General features: G+C 42.7%; 1 protein-coding gene across 2 annotated transcripts; it reads left to right on the top strand.

Annotated features, from left to right (window-relative positions):
- Positions 1-52: 52 nt before the first annotated feature.
- CHD1L (chromodomain helicase DNA binding protein 1 like) lies at positions 53-23,187 on the top strand. 2 transcript variants are annotated; one of them, XM_041411077.1, is made up of 23 exons: positions 53-188; positions 1,779-1,891; positions 2,652-2,758; positions 4,037-4,151; positions 4,501-4,532; positions 6,597-6,678; positions 8,034-8,091; positions 8,504-8,659; positions 9,703-9,795; positions 10,234-10,330; positions 11,560-11,633; positions 12,725-12,835; positions 14,413-14,527; positions 14,948-15,101; positions 16,199-16,364; positions 17,658-17,803; positions 18,167-18,330; positions 18,938-19,146; positions 20,177-20,275; positions 21,040-21,110; positions 21,366-21,480; positions 21,654-21,762; positions 22,457-23,187. In XM_041411077.1, the coding sequence occupies exons 1-23, from the start codon at positions 92-94 to the stop codon at positions 22,533-22,535; spliced, it is 2,562 nt and encodes an 853-aa protein (XP_041267011.1). In that variant the 5' UTR covers positions 53-91; the 3' UTR covers positions 22,536-23,187. The 2 variants fall into 2 exon arrangements, with proteins under 2 accessions (XP_041267011.1, XP_041267010.1); XM_041411076.1 differs by having other exon boundaries at positions 7,929-8,091.
- Positions 23,188-24,789: the final 1,602 nt, after the last annotated feature.

Here is a 24,789-nt window from a genome sequence, read left to right as displayed (position 1 = left end):
CGCTGCCGGGGCGGTGCTGGGGCTGGCCCCGCCCGCAGCCGGCCTCGGGCGGCGGGAACGGAGCTGCGGTGCGGGTGACTGACGTCCCGCCATGTCCCGCTTCTTCCTGGCGCTCCGCCGCGCTGGCGGCGCCCGGGCCGGGGCTCCGGGCGTGCAGGAGGCGGACGTGCAGCGGTGGGGGCTGACAGGTCAGCGGGGAGCCCGGGGAAAGGGTCGGCAGGGAGCCGTAGGGGTGTGGGTGCTGTCAGAGATGGCGGGAGGCGGCGGAGGGGCCTGGCGCTGCCCCGCGCTGCCCAGCTCATAGAATGGCTTGCGTTGGAAGGGGACCTTGAAGATTATCCAGTTCCATCTCCCCTGCCATGGGCAGGAACGCCTCCCTCTAGACCAGGTTGCCCAAAGTCCCATCCGACTTGGCCTGGAACACTTCGAGGGATAGGACATCCACAACTTCCCTGGGCAACCTGTTCCAGTGGCTCACCATCCTCACAGTAAAGAATTGTTTCCTAATATCCAATCTAAATAGACTCTCTTTCAGTGTGAACACATTCCCTCTTGTCCTCTCCCTGCAGGCTCCTTTAAATATTCTTGTCCCATCTTTCCTGTAATTTCCCTTCAGGTCCTTCAAGGCCTCAATTAGGTCACCCGGAAGCCTTCACTTTTCCAGCCTGGACAACCCCAGTTCTCTCAGCTGTAGTTGTCTGAGCTCTGTACTAACAGCCCTCAGGCTGGAAATAAATAAAAGTGCAAATAAAGTGCTCAAAGTGACCTGCAGTTGTTGCAGAGATGGCATTGCTGCCATGCTCTCCACTCTGTGCGAGCCTTCCCCGGATGCTGCAGTCCCTGTCCTTGCCTTTGTGGTTGGGTGGGTGTTTGGGCCAGGGCTGAGCTCGGCTTTAACCCCCCTGGTGCCTCTGCACAGCTTCAGGCAGCTCTGGCTTCGGGACAACATGAGCAAGGGTTGACCTGTTCAGTGGCCTCTAAACGGGCGTGAATTAAAATGCTTTCCACTGCCTGGAGGGTGATGTTAAAGGGCAATGCCAGGGCAATCCTGCCCACACATTTTCCTTAGCTGCTGGAAGTTCTTTCCTCAGTCCCCCGACTGGTTTAGGTTTGTGTATCCTGCAGGCTGGTGAGTTTCTTCATGCTACAGTGTGCACATTTTCCCAGAGAGGAGAGGGCAGCAATGCCACAATACACATCACTTGAGTCCAAGTACAAGGAAAGGTCTTGACAACTCCTATGTGTCTTGTTTTGTATCCATTTTGACATATTGTGCCCCATAATAAGGATTGCAATGATGGTAGTAGTCACAGTGGCCTATAGTGGAGGTCTGCCTTAGCTTTAAGTACAGAAAATCTGGAAAACATCTTGTTGAGAAATTATTATCCTACAATAATAGATTGTGACAAACATTTCTGGTAGCCTGAAGTGTGTCCCTGGCTCTAGTACTTACATATTTTAAAAAGTGATTCAGGTTGAAAATCAAGGAACGCAAAGTACCTTTTCAAAGTATCTAATTATTAGATCAGGTTCCTTGTACAGACCTGTTGCAATGGCTCAGGGCATTTTGTTGTAAATTTCTGAATATGCTTTAATTTAATTGCTATAACATCGGGGTCTTTGCTGTCCAGGAGGGTAAAACAGCTTCTGAAGGCTGCTGTGCTTTTCCTGTAAGGGAGATGTTCAGGAAAGCCTGTTCTGGGCAAGACCTGTTTCTGTCTAGTGTGTGTATGGAGTGCACTGGTGACTGTAAGTGTAACAAATCACTTTATTCCCAGGCATTAAACTTCGTCCCTATCAATTAGAAGGTGTGAACTGGCTGGTGCAATGCTATGAAGTCCAGCATGGCTGTATCCTGGGGGATGAGATGGGCCTTGGGAAGACTTGTCAGGTGTGTCTTCTTCTTCTGGAAAATGATCTTTGCTTTAATTTTTGGGTTTTTAGCCTAATGTTTCTGCAGAATGAAAAATAAAAAGTGCCCTGATTCCCCCCCCACCCCTTCAGAATTCCATATTCAAGTGAGAGCTCATTGTCTCTTTCAGTCCTTAACCACTTAAACCAAGTCCTGAGTTAAGTCCTGTGTAACTCTAAATAGGTTTCAGGGTTTTGTAAAAAGAGGAGTGGCCATTTTATCCAAACACTTTAATGCATAATTCATAGTGTGCAGAGCTGAAGGCACAATACACAGCCAGTACAGGGAAAATAATGTCCTTTTGATGCACTTGCATGAAGGAGATTTTTATGTTTGTCAACACATGGATTAAAATTTATATGTCTAATTTTTTCAGAGGTTTGTTGGATTTTTTTTTCCAAGTTTTTCAGTGGGTTTAAGTTTTGTTGGAAAATGAATTTTGTGCTTTGGATCAGCTGATTTTATTCAATAGGTCTTAAATTACAAATAGTTTTAGAAAGTGATGCGTGGTAGACCTGGTTTGTGACTGTGCAAGAAAGGGACTTCATATATTGAGGTCATGTTTTAGCATCTAAGCCTTTTTGTCTGTATCCCACTTGATATTCTGTTAACTCTGATTTGTGATAATGAACCTATGGAAACTAGTGCAAAGCTCAACAAGGAGACACCTTCTGTAGGATCAGGCTATCGGGTTGAATCCTTCCCTTGTTATTAAAAAAATATTTTCCTTGCCTTTTAGACCATTTCTCTACTTCTTTATTTGACAAAAAAGTTATCCAACAAAGAGAGATTTCTGATACTTTGTCCTCTGTCAGTTCTGAGCAACTGGAAGGAAGAGGTGGAAAGGTAAGTTTTAACAATTGTCTGGCTTACAATATTACTGCTCAGACTTGCAATTGCAAAGTTTGCAAGTTGCAAGATTGCAAAAATTGTTTTCAAATGTGCTCACTCCAACACTTTCTTTTTATTCTTTCAAAGGAATAGAAAGTAAAAAGGGAAGCTGCTACTAAACCAACAAATCAATGCAGACTATTCAGTTAATGCATAGTCTTTACAATGCTGTGGTATACATAAATCCATCCATCCTATATTATTGGCTGACTTTCAGTCCAAATGCCTCCACTAGCTCCTTGCTTTTTATTGATTTATAACCCTCCCTGCTTAGCCTCTCTCAGGCAAAATCTGCTGAAGACAGCCAGGAATCTTCACAGTAAAAGGTAAGACCCACGCTGGGGGGCATGCTCACATATGCACACAAAATACATCACACCTGTGCATGCAGCCCATCCTCACTGGGATGACAGTGCTGATGTGTAGCAGGGTGACAGGCTGCTGTGCCTGAAATATGTACATTTGTGGTCTGTAGCCCACAGATTCCTTAAAAGAGGAAGGACTAGAAGTTAAAGATTAGAACAGAAGTCTGTCTTTGTGGCTGTCAGCTGATGCTGTCTCTCAGCATCTGAAGTCATCCAGGTTACATTCTGAAGTGAGCTGGCCTGATTTGGATAGACGTTGGGTTGGAATAGTTGGGAGAAAGTGTATTCCTTCATAGAGCAGCACTGCAGCTTTCCAGAAGGAATATTAGGTAAATAGCGGTGGTGGGATTAAGTGAGGAAGAATTGTATGGTCCAACAATTGGAGCTGGTTTTATCTGCTTTTTGACTGAGAGAATATATTTTTGAGGTCCTGACTAGGACCTCTTTGCTGCAGACATTTTTGTCTTTATTTTAGTATGATCCAGGCCAATTATTTGGCCTCATCTGGGCCAACTGTATTCATTCACCTGCTTCTTATGAACTTTTTTCAGTTCAGAGTAGCCGTTAGGTCATGAGACTGGTTTTCAGTTGTCTGCCTAGGACTCTTACAGCTAAAAGAATGTAGGTTTATTTAGGACTTGTCCAAACCAGAGCTAACAGCTGAGGTGCCAACCTGAGGTGAAAATTATGAAGGAGTGAGATTGGAAAGCCGAGAGCCAGACACATCTCACAGGAGTGTAAGGTGTTTGGATAGGAATTCTCATCATCTGTGCAGTGGCTGTGTTTGGTAATGAGGTCCAGGGTCATAAACACATGAAAAGACTTAGCTTGGCTCACTGTTTTTGCTCTGTCTTTCTCTTAACAACAGGTTTGCTCCAGGTCTTTCTTTCATAACATATGTAGGCAGCAAGGAAGAGCGACCCAAACTGCAGAAGAATCTGAAAGGGCACTCTCACTTCCATGCACTCCTGACAACATACGAGGTACGTGATGTCTGTCACTTGAAAGGGGGGCTCAAGTTTTCCTTGCCTTTTTGATTCCTCTGTATCACCCAGTTCATGCCTTGTCAGCCTATAAGATTTCTCACTTTTACCCTTCTAGTTCTCTTCCCCCCTCTCCCTGGGTGGAGCGTGAGTGAGAGGGTGTGTGGTGTTAAACCATGACATGCTGAAGGTGTCATGTAGCTGTCATTTTTCTTCCTCAGGTAGTAAGTGCCTTCATTCCACTCTGCACCTTTTCACCATAGTTTGCAAGCAGACAGAAAAATGCTCTGTTTCTTAACTGATGTATTTAATTAAATCATAAATCACAGTTCATTTTTTTTCATTGCAGATTTGCCTGAAAGATGCAGCATTTCTAAAGTCGTGAGTGTGGTTTTAATTTCTTCAAATTTAAGTCTGGATATCTATCAACGATTTCTTAAGTGGATATTTGTATGTACAAGATTCTGTGCTGTTTCACAAGAGAGAGGGATGTTCTTGGCTTGTGATTAGAACTTTGCCTTTTCCGACTTTCAGTCTTTAATTTCAGCTAAAACAATTGTGAACTTCCCCCAAGGACAGTTTTCAAGCCAGTTAACTCAAAGCTATATGACACATAGTGACTTACAGCAGTACATTAAGTATCAGTCCAGCAGAGGACATCCTCAAGAGCTTCAGGTTATAAAGGTATTAGTTGCAACATTCACTGAAACTGACCTGCATTATATAACAGTGATAATGTCTTATGTCCTGAAGTTTATTGCCTCCAGTCAGAACTGTGGAGGCCTTGTGAAGCATTATGCCTTCTACAAAGACTGATTATTCAGCTGGAATTCAGCCTGTAGGAGGTACTGTCACGGTCACGCAGAATTCCACAGGCATCTGCACTTGAAATGGGGAGGAATTTTCCTTTTTTCTTAGCAGTAGTGCCAGTGCCTTGCAGTGGTGTTGTGACAAATGCTGGGGGCAGCTATACATATTGAATGGCTCAGTACCTTTGTAGAAGCACAAATCCAGTGGCCCCCACTGGCACAATTTTGTGTCTGTCGGGACCAGTCAGGCCCACAGTGGGCAGGCACCCCTTGTCTTTTAGCAAAGCACCTGTCCTTGGCCACTGGAAGTAGCAGACTGTGCTGCACATCATGGTAGAAGCCAGGTCTAATGAAAGGTAGCCATGACTGTATTGTCCTTACAGTTTCATATTATGTTCTGCATTGCTGCATATTATTCTGTTTATTTTAAAGTGTAGCCCAGGTATGTAGCACCCAGGGAGAGCAAGCAGCCAGCCCTAGTATCACAGAAATGTCAGCTACAGAGTAATTTCCTACTTCTAAAGCTAATAAATAACTTCAAAGCCATGTCACTCAAATTTAGGGTTTTGCCCTTTAGTCTTCCTTTTGAAATAAAGTGGTTGCTAATCATTTGTACCTTGTTCTGTGTGGGAGCATTTGGAGCACTTTGTAAAGGAGGGTCAGAGTTATCAGATATCTCCCCACCACAACTCCTTACAAGCAATGTAACAGCACAAATGAGTTGAGCAAGAGCCATGCTCTAATGGAATAGATGAGGGATAAGACTGCTCTGCACATGAGCTTCTGCAGTGCTGCACAGTGCAGAGCCCTTTGGCAATTCAGCTCCTGAGCTTGCAGAATAAGAGTAATGACACTTGATTGTTCTGGCGATTGAGAACCTCTCTGATATACAGAGAGGGAAATCAAGGCAAACAAAAAGCCTTTTTAGGAAGAATGTAGGTCACTGTGATTTCAGATGTGTTCCACTGGGAATAGAAGTGTGTGGGTGACAAAAGACAGAGGTTCATGCTTTCTCTCCCCTGGAAATGACTCTGATATGGAAGTTGAAACCCTAGTGATAAAGAGGCACAGACACTGAGGGTTGAGAAGATGTGGAGTTTCAATTAAGCCTAGTGGATCTACTGGATCACCAGTGATTCTGCAGCCTACTGGAGCACACTCTGCGTAGACCTGTATGAACACAGAATAAGTTGAAGCTCCTGTCTTGGGTGATTTGCAAAAGCCTTGGGATCACTCTTCCATCACTGCCTCCTGATCGTTGCTGCGTTGTTGCACAGGTGCTAGGGCTTAGTTTCATGTCTCTTTTTCCAAATCAGAGACCTGAATGTTCAGCAAACTTGTGCTTATATCATTTTCCTGATGGTAACGGGTGGAGAGAGAAGCAAGAAATTCAAGTGAATTTTGTTAGTCTTGACTTCAGAAAAAACTCACCCAGACTGTAGTTAAAAACCTCTGTCGGCTCTTCAAAAACGGTACCTGTGAATTTCACCCCACTTCTGGTGTTTGCTTGTTGTTCATGGGATGGGACCCCACCTTAAGTTGAGACAAGTAGAGCCACCACTTACTTTGGTCTTTCTGTACTTACAAGAATGAACTATCAGCCCCTAACTGAAGATGCTGTTTTTTGCTTGTTCAGCTTTAACTGGGCTGCCTTGGTTGTAGATGAAGCTCACAGACTGAAAAATCAAAATTCTCTGCTTTACAAGACACTTTCTGAGGTAAAGTAACTCGTCTATCTTCTAGTGCCTTAAGACTTTTCCCTTTTCAGATTCTCTGTGAATCAGTGTGAATCATCACTTGTTTCCATCAGAGCTGGAGAAAAGATTCCCATATTTAGTGGCAGAGAGATAAAGGCCTTGTTGGCTTTGCATGGCAGTGGGCAGTATTTGCAGCTTCCCTCTGATTCTGCTTCATGTTTGGGCTTGCCATGTTGGAGCAATTTGAAAGACTTGAAAAAAAGTAAAGCAGCCAGACATGGTGCTGCACCACAGCTGTGCTACTGCAGAAGTAGATGTCTGGCTGACCTAAGCAACAAGAGGCCATCTCCAGCTCGGGCAGGGTGAAGGAGCCCTTGCCTAGCTCATGAGACCTCAAGTCTTCAACTACTGACTTCCACTGTCCCATTTAGTGGAGCCACCCTTGTTTACAGAAATTAGGAGAATTGCTCCAGCTTCCAAAGCTCCCAGCCAGAGTAGCACAAATGCCTGAGTGAAGGCTGCACTTCTTGTCATGGCAGTGAAACATCAGCATTTGGTGTGTGCTGGCATCAGCAACAATGTACTACAATACATCTTGGAAAAGAGGGGGTTTTATTGAATTCCTGAAAGTCTTATATATTCTGAACATATTGTCCATATGTAATTAATATGTCTGTAATTCAGGAGCTTTGGTTATAACCACAAAAAAAAATAGATGGGATTCACCTCATCTCTCCTCCTAACTTGTTTTCTATTACCAAACTTGTGAGAAATTTGTATCTTTCCAAAATTAAACATATTTCTCAAATCTTTTTATGGGGATTACTGTGAGCAACATGCACCTGATAGTGTTTGTGTGTTTGTCAGAGTTGCTCAGCAAACAGAAATGGAACTTAGTCTGATGCAGTTTCATTTCACTGCCCTATTCCAACTGCATTTTCCAGTTATCCCTCCTTATCTAACATCTAGTGTGCAGTATTAGACTGTAGACTGCATGGACCTGAGCATTTTAATGGAGTCAGTTTTGTACTTTGTTCTTATTTTGCTTACACTGAATTCCTTGCACTGGTGCCAGCCTTGTCAGTTTGGAGCTGTTTGACTGTCACACCATACCTCATGTTTGGATGGTTTTGGCAAATCTGCAGCATTCTGCGAGCAGTTCTGTGCTGGCACTCATCTTCTAAGTTAAGCCTAGGAGTGGTGTAGGTGGACTTGTATATTAACTAACTATTCATTACAGACACTTTTTCCTAATATTTTGTTTTATTCAGTTCTCAGTAGGCTTCTGCCTGCTACTCACAGGCACTCCAGTCCAGAACAGCCTCCAGGAACTGTACTCCTTACTCAGCCTTATTGAACCTGACATCTTTCCCCAGGACCAAGTGAAAGAGTTTGTTGAGTATTACCAAGCTATTGAAAAGGAGAGTGAGCCAGGTCAGTAATAAGCAACACTGTACTTCAGTCAGAACCAGCTTTTATCTTGACTAGGAAACAACCATGTTGTGTCCTCTTTATTTGCCTTCTTTTAATGGTAACAAGCTTTAAAACAAAGCCAGTAAAACTAATGATTACTTTTAAGGAAAGAGCTTTCTCAATGTAGTCCCAAGTGTTGCAAGTATGCAGCTATGTTTTGGTTTCTCTGTTTGCAAAATGTAGCTTGGTTTCACCAATAGATGTGAGATTCCTTTTACATTTATTTTGAAAGTGTACTTCTGAAGGTATTGTTTAAATTCCTTACCTTTAACACAGTATTCTCCTCTGGTTTTGGGTGGTTTTTTTTGTGTTTTTTTTTTTGTTTGTTTGTTTGTTTGCTGTTTTTTTTAAATTCCTCCCTGCCTCTGCCTAGCCAAAGAATTGCACAGTCTTCTGCAGCCATTTCTGCTTCGGAGAGTCAAATCTGAGGTGGCTGCAGAGCTGCCAAAGAAGGTGGAAGTGGTTCTGTACCATGGAATGTCAGCTCTGCAGAAGAAGTACTACAAGGCCATTTTGACAAAAGATCTAGGTAACTGGGCATTTTGAAGTCTATAAATTATTTTTAAAAACCAAACTAATTCCTGTTGTACATGCATGCTCTGTTGTAAAGAAGCAGAAGTTGCTTTGATCTGCGGAATATGTACAGAATAAATATGCCAAATTTGGGTTGCTTAATTTTGGTTTTAGCTTATGGTAAAATAAGAGACATAATCTATTGCTCAAGTATTGTAAGCTAGGAAGGTTCATCTTGAGGATCTGCTTTGGGCAATCTCAAAGTAATTAAAGTAATTAAAAATACTTATCACAAGGTAAGCCTGCTTCTATTGCATGTTTTTGTATTCAAACAAAAAGGTGGTACAAGAAATCTGTGGTTCTCTACAAATTTTCCAATAGTAGCACACATGCCATAAAGCAAATTTCAACCTACTGGATGCAGATAGGAGTTTTTTGGGAAACTGCAGGGTTATGTAGACAATGCAACCACCACCATCATGTGGTTTGTTAGTGCTTATTTGTTGTAAGGAAATTCACACTGGGGAGTTGCAGATGCTTTCTTCTTCTAGGGCTTTCTAGCAGTTTGCATGAACATCACCCAGAAATCTGAAACTTCATCTTCTACTGTAGTCAGCATATGTGCATGCTTTTTTTTTGTTTGTTCCTCACAAAAATGCAACAAGGAGATCTTGTTGCCCAGGAGATCCTGACTGTGCTTTGTGTATATTTCAAAATGCAAATGAAATGCACCAAATTTCTTTCACTTATGTTGATGATTTCACTCAGAAAAATTACAGTGACATTTTCCAGGGAGTCCAGAAAGTTCAGTGAGTCTGACAAGGCAAAGTAGTGCTTATCAAGGTCTTATTTCTAAAAGCTTGTCCAAAAAGTGGGAGGGAAATTTGTTTTGGCCCATGAAAACAGATGGGAAATTCAAATCCAGATGTGATTCACAGAGAGAAATACTCCAGTGCTGAAGCACTTCAGAGCAGTGCTTAGTACAAGACATTCCCAGTCACAACCATTAATGGAGTGTGGGCTTTCCTGCTCTGTTTCTTTCTCTGCTCTTTGTTCCAGATGCATTTGAAAATGACATGGGAAGGAAGGTTACACTCCAGAATGTCTTAATTCAGCTTCGGAAGTGTGTTGCCCACCCATACCTCTTCAATGGTAGGAAAGCACTGTTCTCTTTTGGAACAGAAAAAGCACTTTCTTGATTTATACAGTGGTTTTCTATTATTAGTGTAATGCTTAGAAGAAGCAAGTAATAAACACTCTTGTACTTGAATCAGTAGCAGCTGTGAGTTTGTGACCAGTTCCAACACATGACAGTTCATCAATAATGACGAATAAACTAGGAGACTATGTGAAGTCTGAGTTTCTGACTGCAGCTTTCTATTTCTATGTCTTCTGTCATCTAAGCAATCACAATGCTTTGTGAACTACTGAGGGTGTCATTTGGAGGTAGAGAAGGACCGTCTCCATCTTCTCAAGAAAGCAGTGTGTCACTCTGCTCAGCAAAAGCGACCATGCAGACGCACTGAGGTTTACACAGAATTGTTGTTTCTGTGGTTTTAACTCTGCTTTTGAAACTCCTTTCTGTTCCAGGTGTTGAGCCAGAACCCTTTGAGATTGGAGACCATATTGTTGAAGCCAGTGGCAAGATGTGTTTGTTGGATAAGCTCCTTTCATTCTTGTACGCTGGGTATGTCATGTTGGGATGGGGTTGGCATAGGGAGAAAAAGTAAGCTGGGAAAGCAAACTACTTTTTTTAGCCGTAGATTGAGCAGTTGTTCATCACAACACAAGCACTGACCTATTTATTCCACATTACTCACTACCTGAAAGAAGTAAAAAAAAGCTGTACTGGAGATGGCAGAAGAACCTTGAAGATTTTTGTAGCTTCCCTTTAAGCATTTCTCAAAGCACTTGACTAGCTCTCTCACATGCTCTCATATTTGCCATATTTGAGAACCTGGGACAATAACCATGTGACTTGGTATTCAGCATATCTGCTTTGATTGTGAGTTTACTGAGAGTGGTTTCTAATGCCTCGGTTGAGTTCCTTTGTGCTAGCATGCCTTTGTTAGCCTGGGAGGCACAGTCCATGGCAAATGGGAAGAAGAAAAACCCAAGAATAAGCTGAAACTTCAGAAGTTTTGGGATTGATGTTCAGAACCCCTTGTGTTGTGTCTGGTGAGTTCAGAGCCTGGAATCCAAAGACCAAAAAAGAGAACTTCGACAGCCCTTGTGGAGTTCTGATTGATTTTGTTGTCTTTGTCCTGCTGTGTAGCACCTTGTGAGTGGCTACCTCTCCACTGAATGCATTTGCTGCAGGACCAGCCCTGTGGAAGTTCTGGACTGGGAAATGTCTGTGTTCTGCTTTAGGGTGAAGTCTGATTTAAATAGAGCACTGTCTGAGGCCTAGGGCTCGGAGGGAGGAGAGTTGATTTCTTAACACCCTTTGTAGGTAGAGCTTGATCTTTGAAGGTTGTTTGCTGGAGAAGGAAGTGTTCTGCTGTTACAGAGATGCTGATATTACATTTTCCTAGAATTTCAGATGCATTGTAGTGTGTGATTTGAGAGCTCTCACATGGTGAAGAAGACCTCATCATGCTAGGCTGAAGCTGGGGGTCCTTTTAGACAGGCTCTTTGCCAGCGTGCATCCAGCCAGCAGCAGATCTGTGTCAGAGCCCTGTTACTTCTCTTGGCTCCACACCCTGGACATGGCAAATGATGAAGGCAGATAAAGCTTAACTGATTACATTTAGATGTGGAGCTGAAAATGTGCTGAGGGAACAGGCTGTGATTCTGGGAGGCCTTGCTGTGTAACAGGGACTGATAATGACTGGTTAAGCTATTGTGACCCCCAGCAGGCTGTGAAATGCTGTCACAGTATGCTGAGCATCACAGGATTTCATGTTCTTCTTGCAGAGGCCACCGTGTGTTGCTCTTTTCTCAGATGACACAACTACTTGATATCCTGCAGGACTACATGGACTATAGAGGTACGTTGTGCACACTTTGATAGGAGAGGCCTTATCCTAATGATCTCTGCCAGATATTGTTCCTGTGATTTTGGTTGATCTGTCTGGGATGGGGAAAGAAATGTGATGAAGATTTATTGGTTCTTAGTAGATAGGGACCATATTCCTGCAGCAGCTCTGTGAGTTGGAGAGTCTTGAGTTCAGCTCTTTGCTGTTACCAGCTTCCTGAAATGAGCTGGCAGTTAAGTGTTCTTCAAAGTAGCTTTTGTGCCTTGATGAATTGGAGCTAACAAATGGCAGTGTAGCAATGTTTCATTATATACCTGTGTTCAATTGTGTACCTGTGTCCTGAAGTAATTTCAGTAAAGGCAATAGGCTTGCTCTGGATTCATTTTGTCCACCACAAAACACAAACTGAGCCACAGTTACACCAGGAAATTAATTTTTGATTAAAACAATTGTTGACAGTGGGGCCCCAACATGTCTGAGGGCAGGTTGGATCAGACCATTTTTGGCAAGGTTAGCAATGTGTTCTTGGGACATTTTCTTTTGTTTCAATCCACATGGCTCCATGCCTACTTAGGATTTCCCATGAAAGAGGCTTTTGTTTGGTGTTTATGGTTTTGGACAACTAATAATGTAGGATAAAGCCAAATGTAGTGCCATATCCCATACTGCATGCTCACAGCAAAGCACACTGAAGGCCGTGGGAGTTTGGATAAGGAGGATCTGATGGTTCTTGGCCTGCTTTGTGGGGCCAACAGCCAGCACAGCATAGTCTGAAATGGGACTGTGTGCTAATGTTCTTTTACTTGGGCTCTGAATTTTCCTGTTGTGTTTCCAAGCAGTAAATTAAATGCTAAGAGTCTCTGCTTCAGACTCAGCTAAATTACTTTTTACCAACAGTCAATCTGGAAGTCAGGGTCATTACCTCAGTTTATACGAGGTTTAACTGGGAAAAAATGAAGGAATTGAAGGCAATTAAATGAGAACCAAGCCAGAAGGATATGGCACAAAAAGATTCAGGACAGCAGTGAGACAATAGAGAATGAGGTAAGAGGGTAAGAGCAAAGGCAAAGTTTCAGAAACATTCACGCTGTTTGTTTGGAAAGGCTACAGCTACGAGCGTCTGGATGGCTCGGTTAGGGGTGAGGAGAGACACCTTGCCATCAAGAACTTCGGCCAGCAGCCCATCTTTATCTTCCTGTTGAGCACCAGAGCAGGTAAGTAAGAGAGACAAACAACCCATCTTGCTTCTGCACTCTTATTTTATTCCCTCTGGCAGGGTTTCAGGGAATTCTGAATTCTGCAGCCTGCTCGTGTGGGGGATTTTTGAGGGAGACAGGACACATCCTGAACTTGGGTCTCTCATCTAGGACATCTGGTTTCTGTGCTTTCCTTTTGACAGCTGATGCCAAGATCCTTTTCATATTGCAGCCTCTTGAGTTTATTTTACTCCAAGTTCCATAATGCCTGTCTCTGTGCCAGTTTGAGCTTAAGGAATCTCACTACCATTTTATTTCTGCAAGCATCAGACTTCAGGCAGGAACAGACTTCCTTTAAGTAAGCTGGTGGAATTGCTTCTCAAATTTGCTGAACATGGACGTGCTCAGACAGACTGAAACGAGAGTCTTTTACTGTCCCAAGGCTGCAGAGAACTCCATGGGACTGCCATCTGTGCTGCTTCCCCTCTTCACTCCCTGGGCAGATCTGTGTCTTTTACACAGTTTCAAACCTCCCTGTCTTTCTGTTCAAACAAGCGCAGAACCAGGCTTCTGCTTGTCTCCAGAGAAGGAATCCACACTGCTTGGTCTCAAACATCAAACTGGAACCAGGTCTTCCTTTGGGCTTCTGGTTAGACTTGTCTTGATGAGCTTGCACCACAGTGCACAGCGGGGAGCACACAGGGATAGTGAGGGGAAGACCCTAATGCTGGATGTGTGTCAGGAGTATGTGTGTCTGTCACCACAGTGCCTGAGCTCTCCCATGCCAGCCACACTTAGGGTTGTTTTTTACAGCACACTGTTATGTCTGGCCAAAGCATCTTGTATTCAGCTGGGAGCAGGTGTGCTAACAGTATTGCCATTGTTGTTACATTATGGACACTGATTTTCAGGTGCATGACTGTCTCCACTTGCAGGGATATTCTGATTACAGGGAAGGTAAGAAGGTCTTGTCATGAGCTGGGGAAAATGTAAGGCAGCAGTCTGTCTCCTCTTGAGCTACACAATGTGGTAACAGTAGAGGTATTTTAAAATGTAAAATTAACCGGTTTTTTTTATCTTTTTGTTTCACGAGAGCCCAAGTTCTAACCTCAAAACCTTTAAATCTCATAAACACCTGGGCTCTGGTTATTGTATAGTTTGGCTTGGTGTTTTCCACTGTTTCAGTGGTATATTTACAGTTGGTTCTGTGCTGCAGCCAAGTCATGAGTTGGGCAGTCCCTTGGGGCTTCAGGGAAGCCAGTCCTTGCAGAGATAATCTGCCTGCCAGCAGAAGAATTATGTCTGTGTTCATCAGTTTTGACAATCAGACCCTTTTGTATTGGTTCACTCACACCCTATGTTTTTTGGTTACACTGCATTGTACAGCTTCTTTTTTGGACTGTTGCAGGAAGCTGGAAATGGAAGGCTTACCCATCTGTCTAGATCCTTAAGAGACTTAGATTTGGGTTTGAGAGATCAATTGGATTAGATACAGTTGATCAAATCTGACAGAACTTTGCACAGCATAAATTCTCCAGCTTCTCCTTTATTTTCTGTTGGTGACATATTTTATGACCTCCTTCTTTTGTTTTTAGGTGGAGTTGGCATGAATCTGACAGCAGCAGATACAGTTATTTTTACTGATAGTGATTTTAACCCACAAAATGACTTGCAAGCAATAGCAAGAGCTCACCGGATTGGGCAGCACAAGTGAGAAATGTTACTACTTGTGGTTTGGTTGCTGACTCTCTTGGCCTCTCAGTATTACTTTCCCCTTCCATAGGCAATGGAAGGTTAAAGTATGAGGATAGACTGAAGATCAAAGGGGAGCAGAGAGGACTTTGTGTCTTCATTTTCCAACTGCAGCCTCATACAATCTTGTCCTAGTCATGTATCTAAGGTGGGAAGTTTGTAAATTTGGAGTAGGAGATGGAGGTTTGCCTGCACTTTTGCAGAGAGCATTTCTCCTGTGTCAAGCAGAATTGTATCAGCATCACATTTCTGCTGATTATTTTTGATAATTTTCTTCTTGCCTTCTTTACCTACCAAAGGAGTGGGTGAGGGGATAGTAAATACCTTTGTGTACCTCAAAACAAAGTAAGTAATAAGAATTTTCTTAAACTTTTCAAGGCCTGTAAAAATTATCCGTTTGATTGGGCGAGATACAGTTGAAGAAATAATTTACCGAAGAGCTGCCTCGAAGCTCCGTCTGACCAATGCCGTTGTTGAAGGGGGGCAGTTTGCTCTGGGAGTGCCCAAGCCTCAGGGAACAGCAGAGTTGCAGGTAAACCAGAGTTGTATCCTCAATTTGACTCCAGTAACCACCTTAGAAATGTGCCAGAATGTTTCTGTGTTTACGTCGGATTTGAACCTCTGCAAATAGTTGTGCATTGACATGACAGCTTTTGTATGTAGGAACCAAAACAATATCCCAGGTCCAGACAGCATCTGATGTTTGAAGACAGTTTTTGCAATTTTGAAGTGTGTTCATTGTGGAAAAAGGGTGTGTTGTCTTGGAGAAGAGGGGAAGACAGACCTTTCTTTGTCTTACTTGCTTTTTAATTATAATTAGTGGAAATTATAAAAAGTGGAAGCTGGACTCATTGTTTCTCTAACTGATCTGTCTCTGGTGCTTTTCTGTCACAAACAGAGCTGATAAGAAGTCCGGTGATAACCTAGTCAGCTTTTGGTTGTTAGTGTGAAACTCTGTCAACCTTCTTTTGACTTCTTGGCAAATACAGTGTCTCAGAAGTCAGGGCATGATTTATAATTCTGACCTGAAAGCTGAGGTTTGTGTTGAGAACTTGGCTGCAAAACATGAAGCGAAGTGACATTTAAGGGAATATATCCCCTGTGTGCCGCTAAACCTAGAAGAGGTTTGGATTTAGTGTATCCTTTCCCCCTCTGCCTGCCCTTCCTGCCCCATTTGTGTGTATCTCAGCAATTAAAGTTTCTGTGGGAGAAGTGGAACTGAGCCCATAGGAAATTCCATGCTGATATTTTTCTCCCCCTGGATTTTTATGGTATTTATGCTTTTGTTTTAAACAGGTTGAGGGCAAAAGCAAGTCTGGCCTTTTTGACTGTGAAGAAAGCTGCTTGAATGCAGTCAGTACAGTGATATTGTGTCATTTAGCCCTGAAGAAAAATGACTGTTCAAGTCTGGATGAGTTATGATTATGGGAGATATGTTGTTGGAGCTTGTCCCGTCAGGTGTTGGGAGAATGGGACTTCTTAAAGAATAAGTATTTTGACAGGCAGCCTTAAAGCTTAGGTTCCACCACTCATACATCCTTTGCTTTTAAGCCTGAGAAGCTCAAGACACTGGGATTGACATGGAATTAGAGGATAATAATACTGAACTTCCCCTTCTCTTTGTTAAAGCTGAGTGAAATCTTGAAATTTGGCCTGGATAAATTGCTCTCCTCTGAGGGAAGTACTGTACAGGATGTGGAGCTGGAAAACATCCTTGGAGAGACAAAAGGAGGGCAGTGGATAATGGACACTGTGCTGCCACAAAAGGAAGAGAATGAAGAGGAGGATACAGAGAGTAAGTTAAGAATCTAAATAGCTGTGTCACTTGAGTGCTGGTAAAAAAGGCTTCCCAGGTAGGGGTGGCATTTTTCAGGCAATAAGTAGAAAAGCAGAATTGTAATCAAGTTACTTGGATTTTGTTTGTGACCTATCCACAAACTTTACTTCTGAGTGCTTATTGTGTCTTTATTTGCCTGTTTGTAAGATAATATTAACAATACTTGTCCAGTTTTTGTGGCTGAGATTTGAATTCTTTTTCATATTTAATACCTCAGATGGAAATTCCTGAGAAATTGGGAAATATTAATATTGTAGCTACTGCTTTTTCCAGAGAACCATTAAGATAGATCTACAGTTTTGGAGACGTTTTAGTAAGTTAAGGAAAGGTTGCGTAGCAGGTGCTTAATTTTTTATCTCCAAATAAAGGATTATTGGCTATGAAAATCCAAAAGGTGAGGTAAGAAACGCAGAGTCATGGTGTCCATAGAATTAAAACAAACCTACTCTGTCTTCAAAACTCTGCTTTCCAGCCCAAATTTCACCCAGCTGTGGTTAGTTTTTCATAGTCCCATACTACCTGAAAGTAAATTCTAAGGATACTTCCCTCTTTCAGTATCTTCTTTCCCAGAGAAAGACTGAATTTTTGTCTGGGTACACTGTAGCACTTAAATACAGATTTGTGACTGAAGCTGAAATGTGGCTCTGCAGGACAATTATTGTCCATCCAGCAGCAGTTGCCAGCAATGGGTAATTATTTGCTGAGAGTTAGCCAAGAGTGGTATTTTCTGGTGATGACTTAAAAGAGGGGCAGTGTTACCACACTGTGTAATAAGTATAGGGAAAATAACTCACGTGGTGTGCAGCAGCCCTGGGCTGCCAGAGTTCTGTGCTTTCATTTCATTTGGGAAGTCAAAAGCAAAAATTTACTGTCCCTTTTCAAGAGCTGCCTGTAACTACATAGCAAAGCTGAATGAATTCTCCAGTGGCAGAGATGGAATGACCAAAGCGAACAGTGATGGAACCACAATTTAAAATAATTAATTAAATGAAATAGGAAGAAAGCTTCTTGCCAGTCTAAACATGTTAAATTATCTTAAATTAAAAGCTTTTGTCAGAGGAAGCAAATTTTAATTCTCCTGTTTCTACATGATACTGACTCTGGTCATACCAAAAAGTTGTGGGAGTGAAGATCTTTCTCTGCTGAGGGTAGAACAATGTCACAGAAGAGCCAGAATTTTTGATCTCACTGTACATTTTGGGTGTTAGTAGGTTTCAGTTCCTTTTCACACTTTTAAATTATTTTTTAAAGGTCACATTTACGTGTATGAAGGCAAAGATTATTCAAAAGAACCCAGCAGAGAAGACAAAAAAGCATTTGATCAGCTTTTGGATCTTCAGAAAGCATTGACTGAAGAGACCAGTAAGGAAGGGAGAGCTCTCCGGAACAAAGCAAACGTAAGGCAGATGTGACAAGGAACGTGATGCTCTTTCATTTGCTTGTGGAAAATGAAACTTGGCAGTTTTCTCTCTTTACCTACAGCTTGCAGAAGGCATGTTAAAAGATTTGGATGTCAGGGTACTGAAGTTGGTTCTGGAATCAGGGCTTGACAATTCACCAGTTCTAATAGATCTGAGATATGCTGTAGAGGGCAGTTCTATAAACTCAGGTCACAAAACCACGTATTATGTGACAGTTGACTTCTGATGATTAAGACTTGTGGACAAGTAAACAAATGGGAAAGGAATGTAGGTTAAGGAGGGCATCAGGCATGGCTTTAAGATGAGCAGTTTGTTTCTGTGATACCTCTTTCTTTCCAGGCCCTTCTCACAGGCCTTCGGGAACAGTCAGTCAGGAGGAAGCACTTGCTGAGTGAAGAGGAGCTGGAGGCTCGCAGGAAGAAGCGCCAAGAAGCAGCAGCAAAGAGGGCAAGGCTTATGGAGGAAAAGAAGGCAGCAAAAGCAGAAGCAGAGCACAAGAAAAAGTATGGTTTGTATTGCATCTACTACTTGTGAACTGGTGTCTGTTGCACTGTATTCTTGGAATGTGTCTGATTGATGGAAATAATATGCTCAAACTGCATAACATGGGGATGTGAAGGTGGGAAGATGGCTTGAGTCCCTAGCAAGGGTTCTTTCCTCCTGAATACCCTGCCTGACTTTACTTTAGTTCATGGAGGATGTCCTGAATAAGAGCCCTGTGTCTGACTGTACAATCAATGAGCATTTGGGAGAAGCTTTCTGAAGTGTCACAGTTGGCTCCTACAAATTGCTCTGACATCTGTGACTCTCTGGCACATCTTAACTTTCTCCTTGTTATTTCCCAGGTGTTCTTCCTTTTCACCACTCCAAGTAGCTCCTTGCCCTTTGTTATGTGCTCACTTTTTCCATGCCTGCAATTGGCTTATGACATCGGCACGTGGCTCCTAATGTTATAAATAAGAACTTTGGTAACTGTTGTTCTGGCCTAAAATGGGGTGGGAACAGAGGGAATGCAGGTCTAGGTCTCCTGTGTTTCACTGAAATTATTTAAACCAAGCTGTGTGCCCCCACCTTTGATTTTCATTGAACATCCTCTTCTCTCGGTTTCAGGATGGCCTGGTGGGACGCCAATCATTACACATCTACCTGCCTTCCTTCAGAGGAAAGTGGCTCCGAGGAAGGGTTTGAGGAGGATGAGTTGGGGCAGAATGTGGATTTAGATTACAAAGATGAAGGCCAGAACTATATTAAATACGTCATGGGAGATGTAACCCACCCCCAAGCAGAAGAGGAAGATGCCATCATTGTCCATTGCCTAGGTGGGACTTTTGAACAACGGGAACAGGACTGTTGTTGGGAGGAGTGAACAAGGGAGCTGAATGGTTCCATAGTTTCTAATTCTGAAATAATTTGGATTTGAGTCTGACTTAATCTCAAGTGGTGCAGAGGCACTACAGCTTCTACTCCAGCATGTATAACCCACATAAGTACTAGCAAGGTGTGCAAGGGTCTTTGCATGCCAGCTCTGGATTTATGGATAAACCTCTTCAAAGGTGCCTGTAGGGCTTGAAATTTTATATCTGTGGCTAAATGATGACAGTTCTCGAGAGCAGGGTCTTTTGTTTATCCTACAGTGGAAGCTGTAGGAATCAAACTGAGATACTGAAATTTGTCTTCTTTTTTCGGTCAGCAGAGAGAGACAGACACTTCCAAAGACTGAGGTCAGAGTTTCTTGGTGGTTGTCTCTCAACAATGACAGTACAGAGGCTCTAGGTTAGGCTAAGTTAAGGCCCTCTTTTAAGGCATTAAAGACATTAAAAGGAGTTCCTCCTGAAGCAGTGTTGGAGCTGCTCTCTGTCCAGGGCTACAGCAAAACATCAACATCTGCTTTGGCTTATGCTTTCACTGTGCATGAAAGCTCATGTTTGAAGTGCAAATGCCAAGTAGAAGTGAAAGACTGCAAATATCAAACGCCTGGGGTGGGAAGCCCAAGGCACCAGTGTGGGGACATGCTACATGCATGCTCTGTGTACCTATATGTATGTATGTATGTGAGGATACTGTCAGGTTTATATGCTCAGTGCTATGGTTAGTGCTTGTTTCAGCATTATTGGTGAACAGTAAGGAATTTTTCTGTGGGGTTTTTCAGGGAACTGTGATAAGTTTGTTTTTCTCCCGGGCTGAGGTTTATCCTTTAGGATAGTCTCTTGAATAGTTGTTGACTTAAGTTTGTATGTCATATCTGGTTTTGATAATCATTCATTGTCTGTGTACAGAGCAGGTGCCTTTCCTGCAGGGGTGGTCTCAACGTCACTTCTGAAAGGAATCTAACTTGTTATTTCATTCTAGATGACTCCGGCCGCTGGGGAAGGGGCGGTTTATTCACTGCTCTAGAGGCTCGTTCTGATCAGCCAAGGAAAATATACGAGATGGCAGGAAAGATGAAAGGTAAGAGATTAAAATATTACCTGAGGCCAAGATACTTGAACGGGGTAAAACCTCACTGACACTGCAGGAATGAAGTGCCTGGATACCTCAATACTCATGTGTTTTACTCTTTCTCTGGATATGTGCATCTCTAGCTCTAAAAGTAGTACTTCAGCGGGTACTTTGACTTGGCTTGTTTGGACTGTGAGAACTCTGTGCAGAGGTTGATCATTCCAATCCATCCTGCAAGTCATAAAAAAGGGGAAAAACTCCAAACTTGTACATCATTCACAGAGTGTTTTTCACTAAATAAGACAGAGCACTGCATCTTCTGTCAAAGTGCTTTCAAGAAGGATGAAGGCCACCTCAGGCACCATTCAGCTGAGCCATTGCTTCCTTCCAAGCACTAATCTTTTCCTGAGCATATATTAACAGTTTTGAGATACCTGCAGCTGGTTAGGAATTGACATCTTGCTATAAGATGGACCTGTTGATCTTTCTAATTTCCTGCTAATTTTCCTTCTTCCAGAAGTCTTCTTCTCATTTCAGTGTCTCTCTTTCCATTTGTTGTCTTTAACTGGGATGTGGGTGTGTGATTGGGTGGATCAAGGGAAAATGTTTGTCTTGCTTCCTTGGGCAAAAGATCTGACTGTCGAAACCATCATGAGGAGATAGAGTCTCAGAGAATAATACAGAATTTGACAGTGAAATTACTGCTTCATTGACTGCTTGTTTACTCTTCAGGACTGATTTTTTATTGTTGTCCTGTTCTCTTTTCTGGACAGATCTGGAGTTAGGAGGAACACTGCTATTCCCTATTGATGATAAAAAATCTAGGAAAAAAGGACAAGATTTGGTGAGAATGAGAAGCTCTTTCCTGTTTTGCTCTATCCATATGTTTTTGAAGCTGTGTGAAATGAACCTTATGTCTTTTTCGCAATAATGGCACTGATTACTGAACATGGTTAGTTGCAGTTAAATATTAGAGATAATGAGTTCTTTTCTTCATTTATTAAAGGTAAAAGTTAGTAATACAGTTTTCCGGTACTGTCACTGTGTCTCTTAGTACTGTATATAGATTGTATTTCAATTTATTGTGTTTTCTCCTTAGCTGGCCTTGATTGTAGCTCAGCACCGAGATCGGTCCAACAACTTGTCTGGCATTAAGCTGTCAGCTTTGGAAAAGGGCCTGAAGAAGATTTATTTAGCAGCCAAGAAAAGGAATGGTAAGTGTTCGTGCAGTAGAACAGCGAATCCGTACGTGTGTGGTTGCACCTAAAGATGATGACCGATTTCCACCTCTCTGTTGTTTTTTTCTGAAGTGAAGTGAGATCTCCATTACAGATAGGCTGCTCAAAAGTATTTCTTCTGTTTTCTATTGTCTCTGTTCTCTCCTCAGCAACAGTGCATCTTCCACGGATTGGGTATGCAACAAAAGGCTTCAACTGGTACGGCACCGAGCGGCTCATCAGAAAGCACCTGGCAGCTCGGGGTGTGCCCACTCTTATGTATCCTTTTGGAGTGTGTCTCATTCTGTTCACCATCTAGTACTGAAATGATCCTGTAAATATCTTGGTAAATGCAAAGTAAGGAAGTAAGGCAAGGCACAGATGCCACAGTCCAGCTAAAAAACCTGATTTCTCTCTGCTGTCAGCATCCAGTATTTCTGACAGCACCCAGGTACTCAAAGACTTAGCATTTTGGGTGATAATGACAGATGAGTGTGATTCAGCATGCCTGTCAGGATTTGTTAGAACCAGGTGCTAGTCTTCTGTTGACAGCATGGACTTACCTGTATATGCCACATCTGTGAGGGGACATGACTGGAATTTCAGATTAATGGAAATGACTCAGAAAGCAGCAAAAGTGAGAATATAAAAAAACATTACAGTGTTCCAAACAGGTGATAGCCTGCTTCCTTGGCTGAGCATGATGAAAGTTGGTGTGTTAGGACAGGCTTAGGAAGGCTTTCACCTTCCAGGAAAGGAAGCAGTTTTAGAAGGAGGCTCTGTTTTGTCACTTCTCTTGGAAGACATGCATTTGCTATACTGACACTTTCAGCAATTCTGTGAAACCAAAAACCTGAAACAAAGACAAAAGTATTCAGAGCATTCTGGCTTTCTTCCTTGGTAAATATCTGTTAGTGGATACATTGTCTGGTACTTGTTGACACTTGACAGCATTTCCTTGACATTCTATTAGATACTACTTCTCTAGGAATAAAGGTTCTTCCTCTGCTTCTCAGCCATATTCATCTTCAACAACAGTCTCAAAGCCATGACGATGAAGTAATTTCACCAAGAACATGCACAAAAAGTGACCATCACTCAGGCAGTCCCTGTGCATTCATGTCAGAAACATGGGTTGCATAGCCATTATTCACACCTGTACCTCACTGCTGTGACTGGCCCCAATATTTGCATGTTGTCAGTGGCTCTGGAGTGGAATGAGACTCTCTCTGGCTTCAGAGTCCAAAGAGGAAGGATCTTGGCTCAATCCCAGATCTCTTTTGGAGATGGAAAATTAAACTTTTAACTGATGCTCCATTGTTATCCCTTACATTAAGTTATTGTTAGGGCTTGGAATACAGTATTGTTTAGCTGCATTTCCCTGCCTCCTCACTCCCTCTCAAATTTCATACCTTATCTCACTATACCTCTTTTCAATCAGCTTTTTAGTAGTTACCTGGCATTCAGTCTACATGTCCACATATAGCTCAGCAGAAAGGAACCTGTCAACTGTATGATAACCACACAGAATAAATTGTTTACACTGTTCTCATGTCTCAGAAACCCATTTGACTTGCATTTGTTCAAATATAAAATTTAGCTCCCTAATCATGTGGTTATAGTCTAGCAAAATGCTGACCAGTATCCTTGGCGAAGGTGTGCAAGGCTGCCAAAATTTGAGACTGACTATAAATGATACCTTTCCTTCTCCCACAACTCTTATTTCATTACACAGCTTTTTGCTGCAGCTGTAGGGCAAAACCGGTTCCTTACTGCTGTCTAAAAAACTGTGTGAAAGGTTCCACAATCCTTTGATTCACTTTTTGGGGCAGAATTTTTGATGTTGGCTTTGCTCTACTGCAGGAGAACTTTCCTGTTTTTCATGCTGTTGACACTATTATTAGCCAACATATTTTTAGGGTGTTTTTGTACAAGCAGGCAATTAGTAGCTCTCCTAATAAGTGCTGTAATCAGGGAGACTGTGAGGTGCCAAACTTAATTGAATTTGAAGTTCATCTTCCAATAGGAAATCACCCCATGAACAGTGGAAAGTATGTCCCTAAATATCTCATTGCCAACATACATCTCACTGGCTGCGTTTACACTGCCCCTGTGGCACCATCTGGTTATTTAATAATTCCAGGCCTGCCATGGCTCATCATGCTGATTGCTGTGCTCCATACGAGGAGAAGCCCTCCTGAGCTGGATACTCTGGCCTTCACTCCTGGCTGTAGCAAACAAGCCCATGGGATTTATTACCTCCTTTCACCCTGCTGGAGCTGAGGGCAGTCAGTGCTGCACAGCACCTCTGTAAGACCTTTCTTGCAGCTGTTCCCAGGAATAGCCCCCTCTGCATTTGGCAAAGTGCCTGCAGGATCAGAGTCTGCCTGTGAGGGCTTGGAGGGGTGAGAGGTGGTGAGTGGATGTACCTTGTTTTCCCGTCTCTCAAACTGGCCCTCTTCCAGCAGGCCGGCTGGTGGCACTGTTAATCAGCTGCAGCAACTCACAGTGCTTCTCCAGCCTGGAAAAAACGCTCCCTCTTTCCCAGAATTAAAACACCAATTACGCTTTTTTCTTTGGCAGCTTGACTGAACACATAATTTCAGTCTGTAGACTCAAGGCTCTGTTCCTCCACCTCTTCTTTTTCCTGCATGTTTATTGCCCTTTGTTAAAAGCTTTAGTTCCCAAGTATTCCGGTGCGTGCAGTCTTGTTCCTCAGCTTCACGCACACCTACGGGTTTTCTGGCCACCAGCTGCACATGAACAGAGGATTTGTCCTGTGGCTGGATTCCCCAGAACAGACTGAAGTAGTGTGTCTGCCCCCACTATGGCCAGCCATTCCTTTTTGAGGCCTCATGCCTTCCCTTGTTTCAGCCTCTGTCCTGTGCCCCCCACCCTGCTATGACTGATTAGAGTTACAAGGGAGAGGGGGGCTGACTGTTAATGTCCCTTACCCCTTAAAGTCTTCAGGGAGCTGAGAGGTACCTGTAACACAGAGGAAAAAGCATGGTATGTAACAGATTCTAGCCCTCTTAACTCAGGTGAAAGTAAATAAATCAGGTTCTTGTCCTCTCTTGTCCTTTTCAACTGTACAGATGAAGTCTACCTTATTTTGTTCTCTTTAAATATACTTAGGAAATGCTTCTGGAGTGTGGGGACTTTGTTGTGGGTTTTTTGCTTTCTTTTTTTTTTTTTAAACAATGTTCTTTAGTATTCTTTAAATCTGCTGAACCCAAAGAAAAGCTCTACCTCTGCCTGCTTTGAAATGGAAGTGAGATATCAGCTGAATCCTGAAATGGGTTTTGC

This window comes from Onychostruthus taczanowskii, unplaced genomic scaffold (assembly GCF_017590055.1).
Source record: "Onychostruthus taczanowskii isolate IOZ18803 unplaced genomic scaffold, ASM1759005v1 scaffold34, whole genome shotgun sequence".
In the NCBI taxonomy this organism is placed as follows: Eukaryota; Metazoa; Chordata; class Aves; order Passeriformes; family Passeridae; genus Onychostruthus; species Onychostruthus taczanowskii.
Note: the sequence above shows the minus strand (reverse complement) of the source record. Positions and strands in the feature narration are given on the sequence as shown.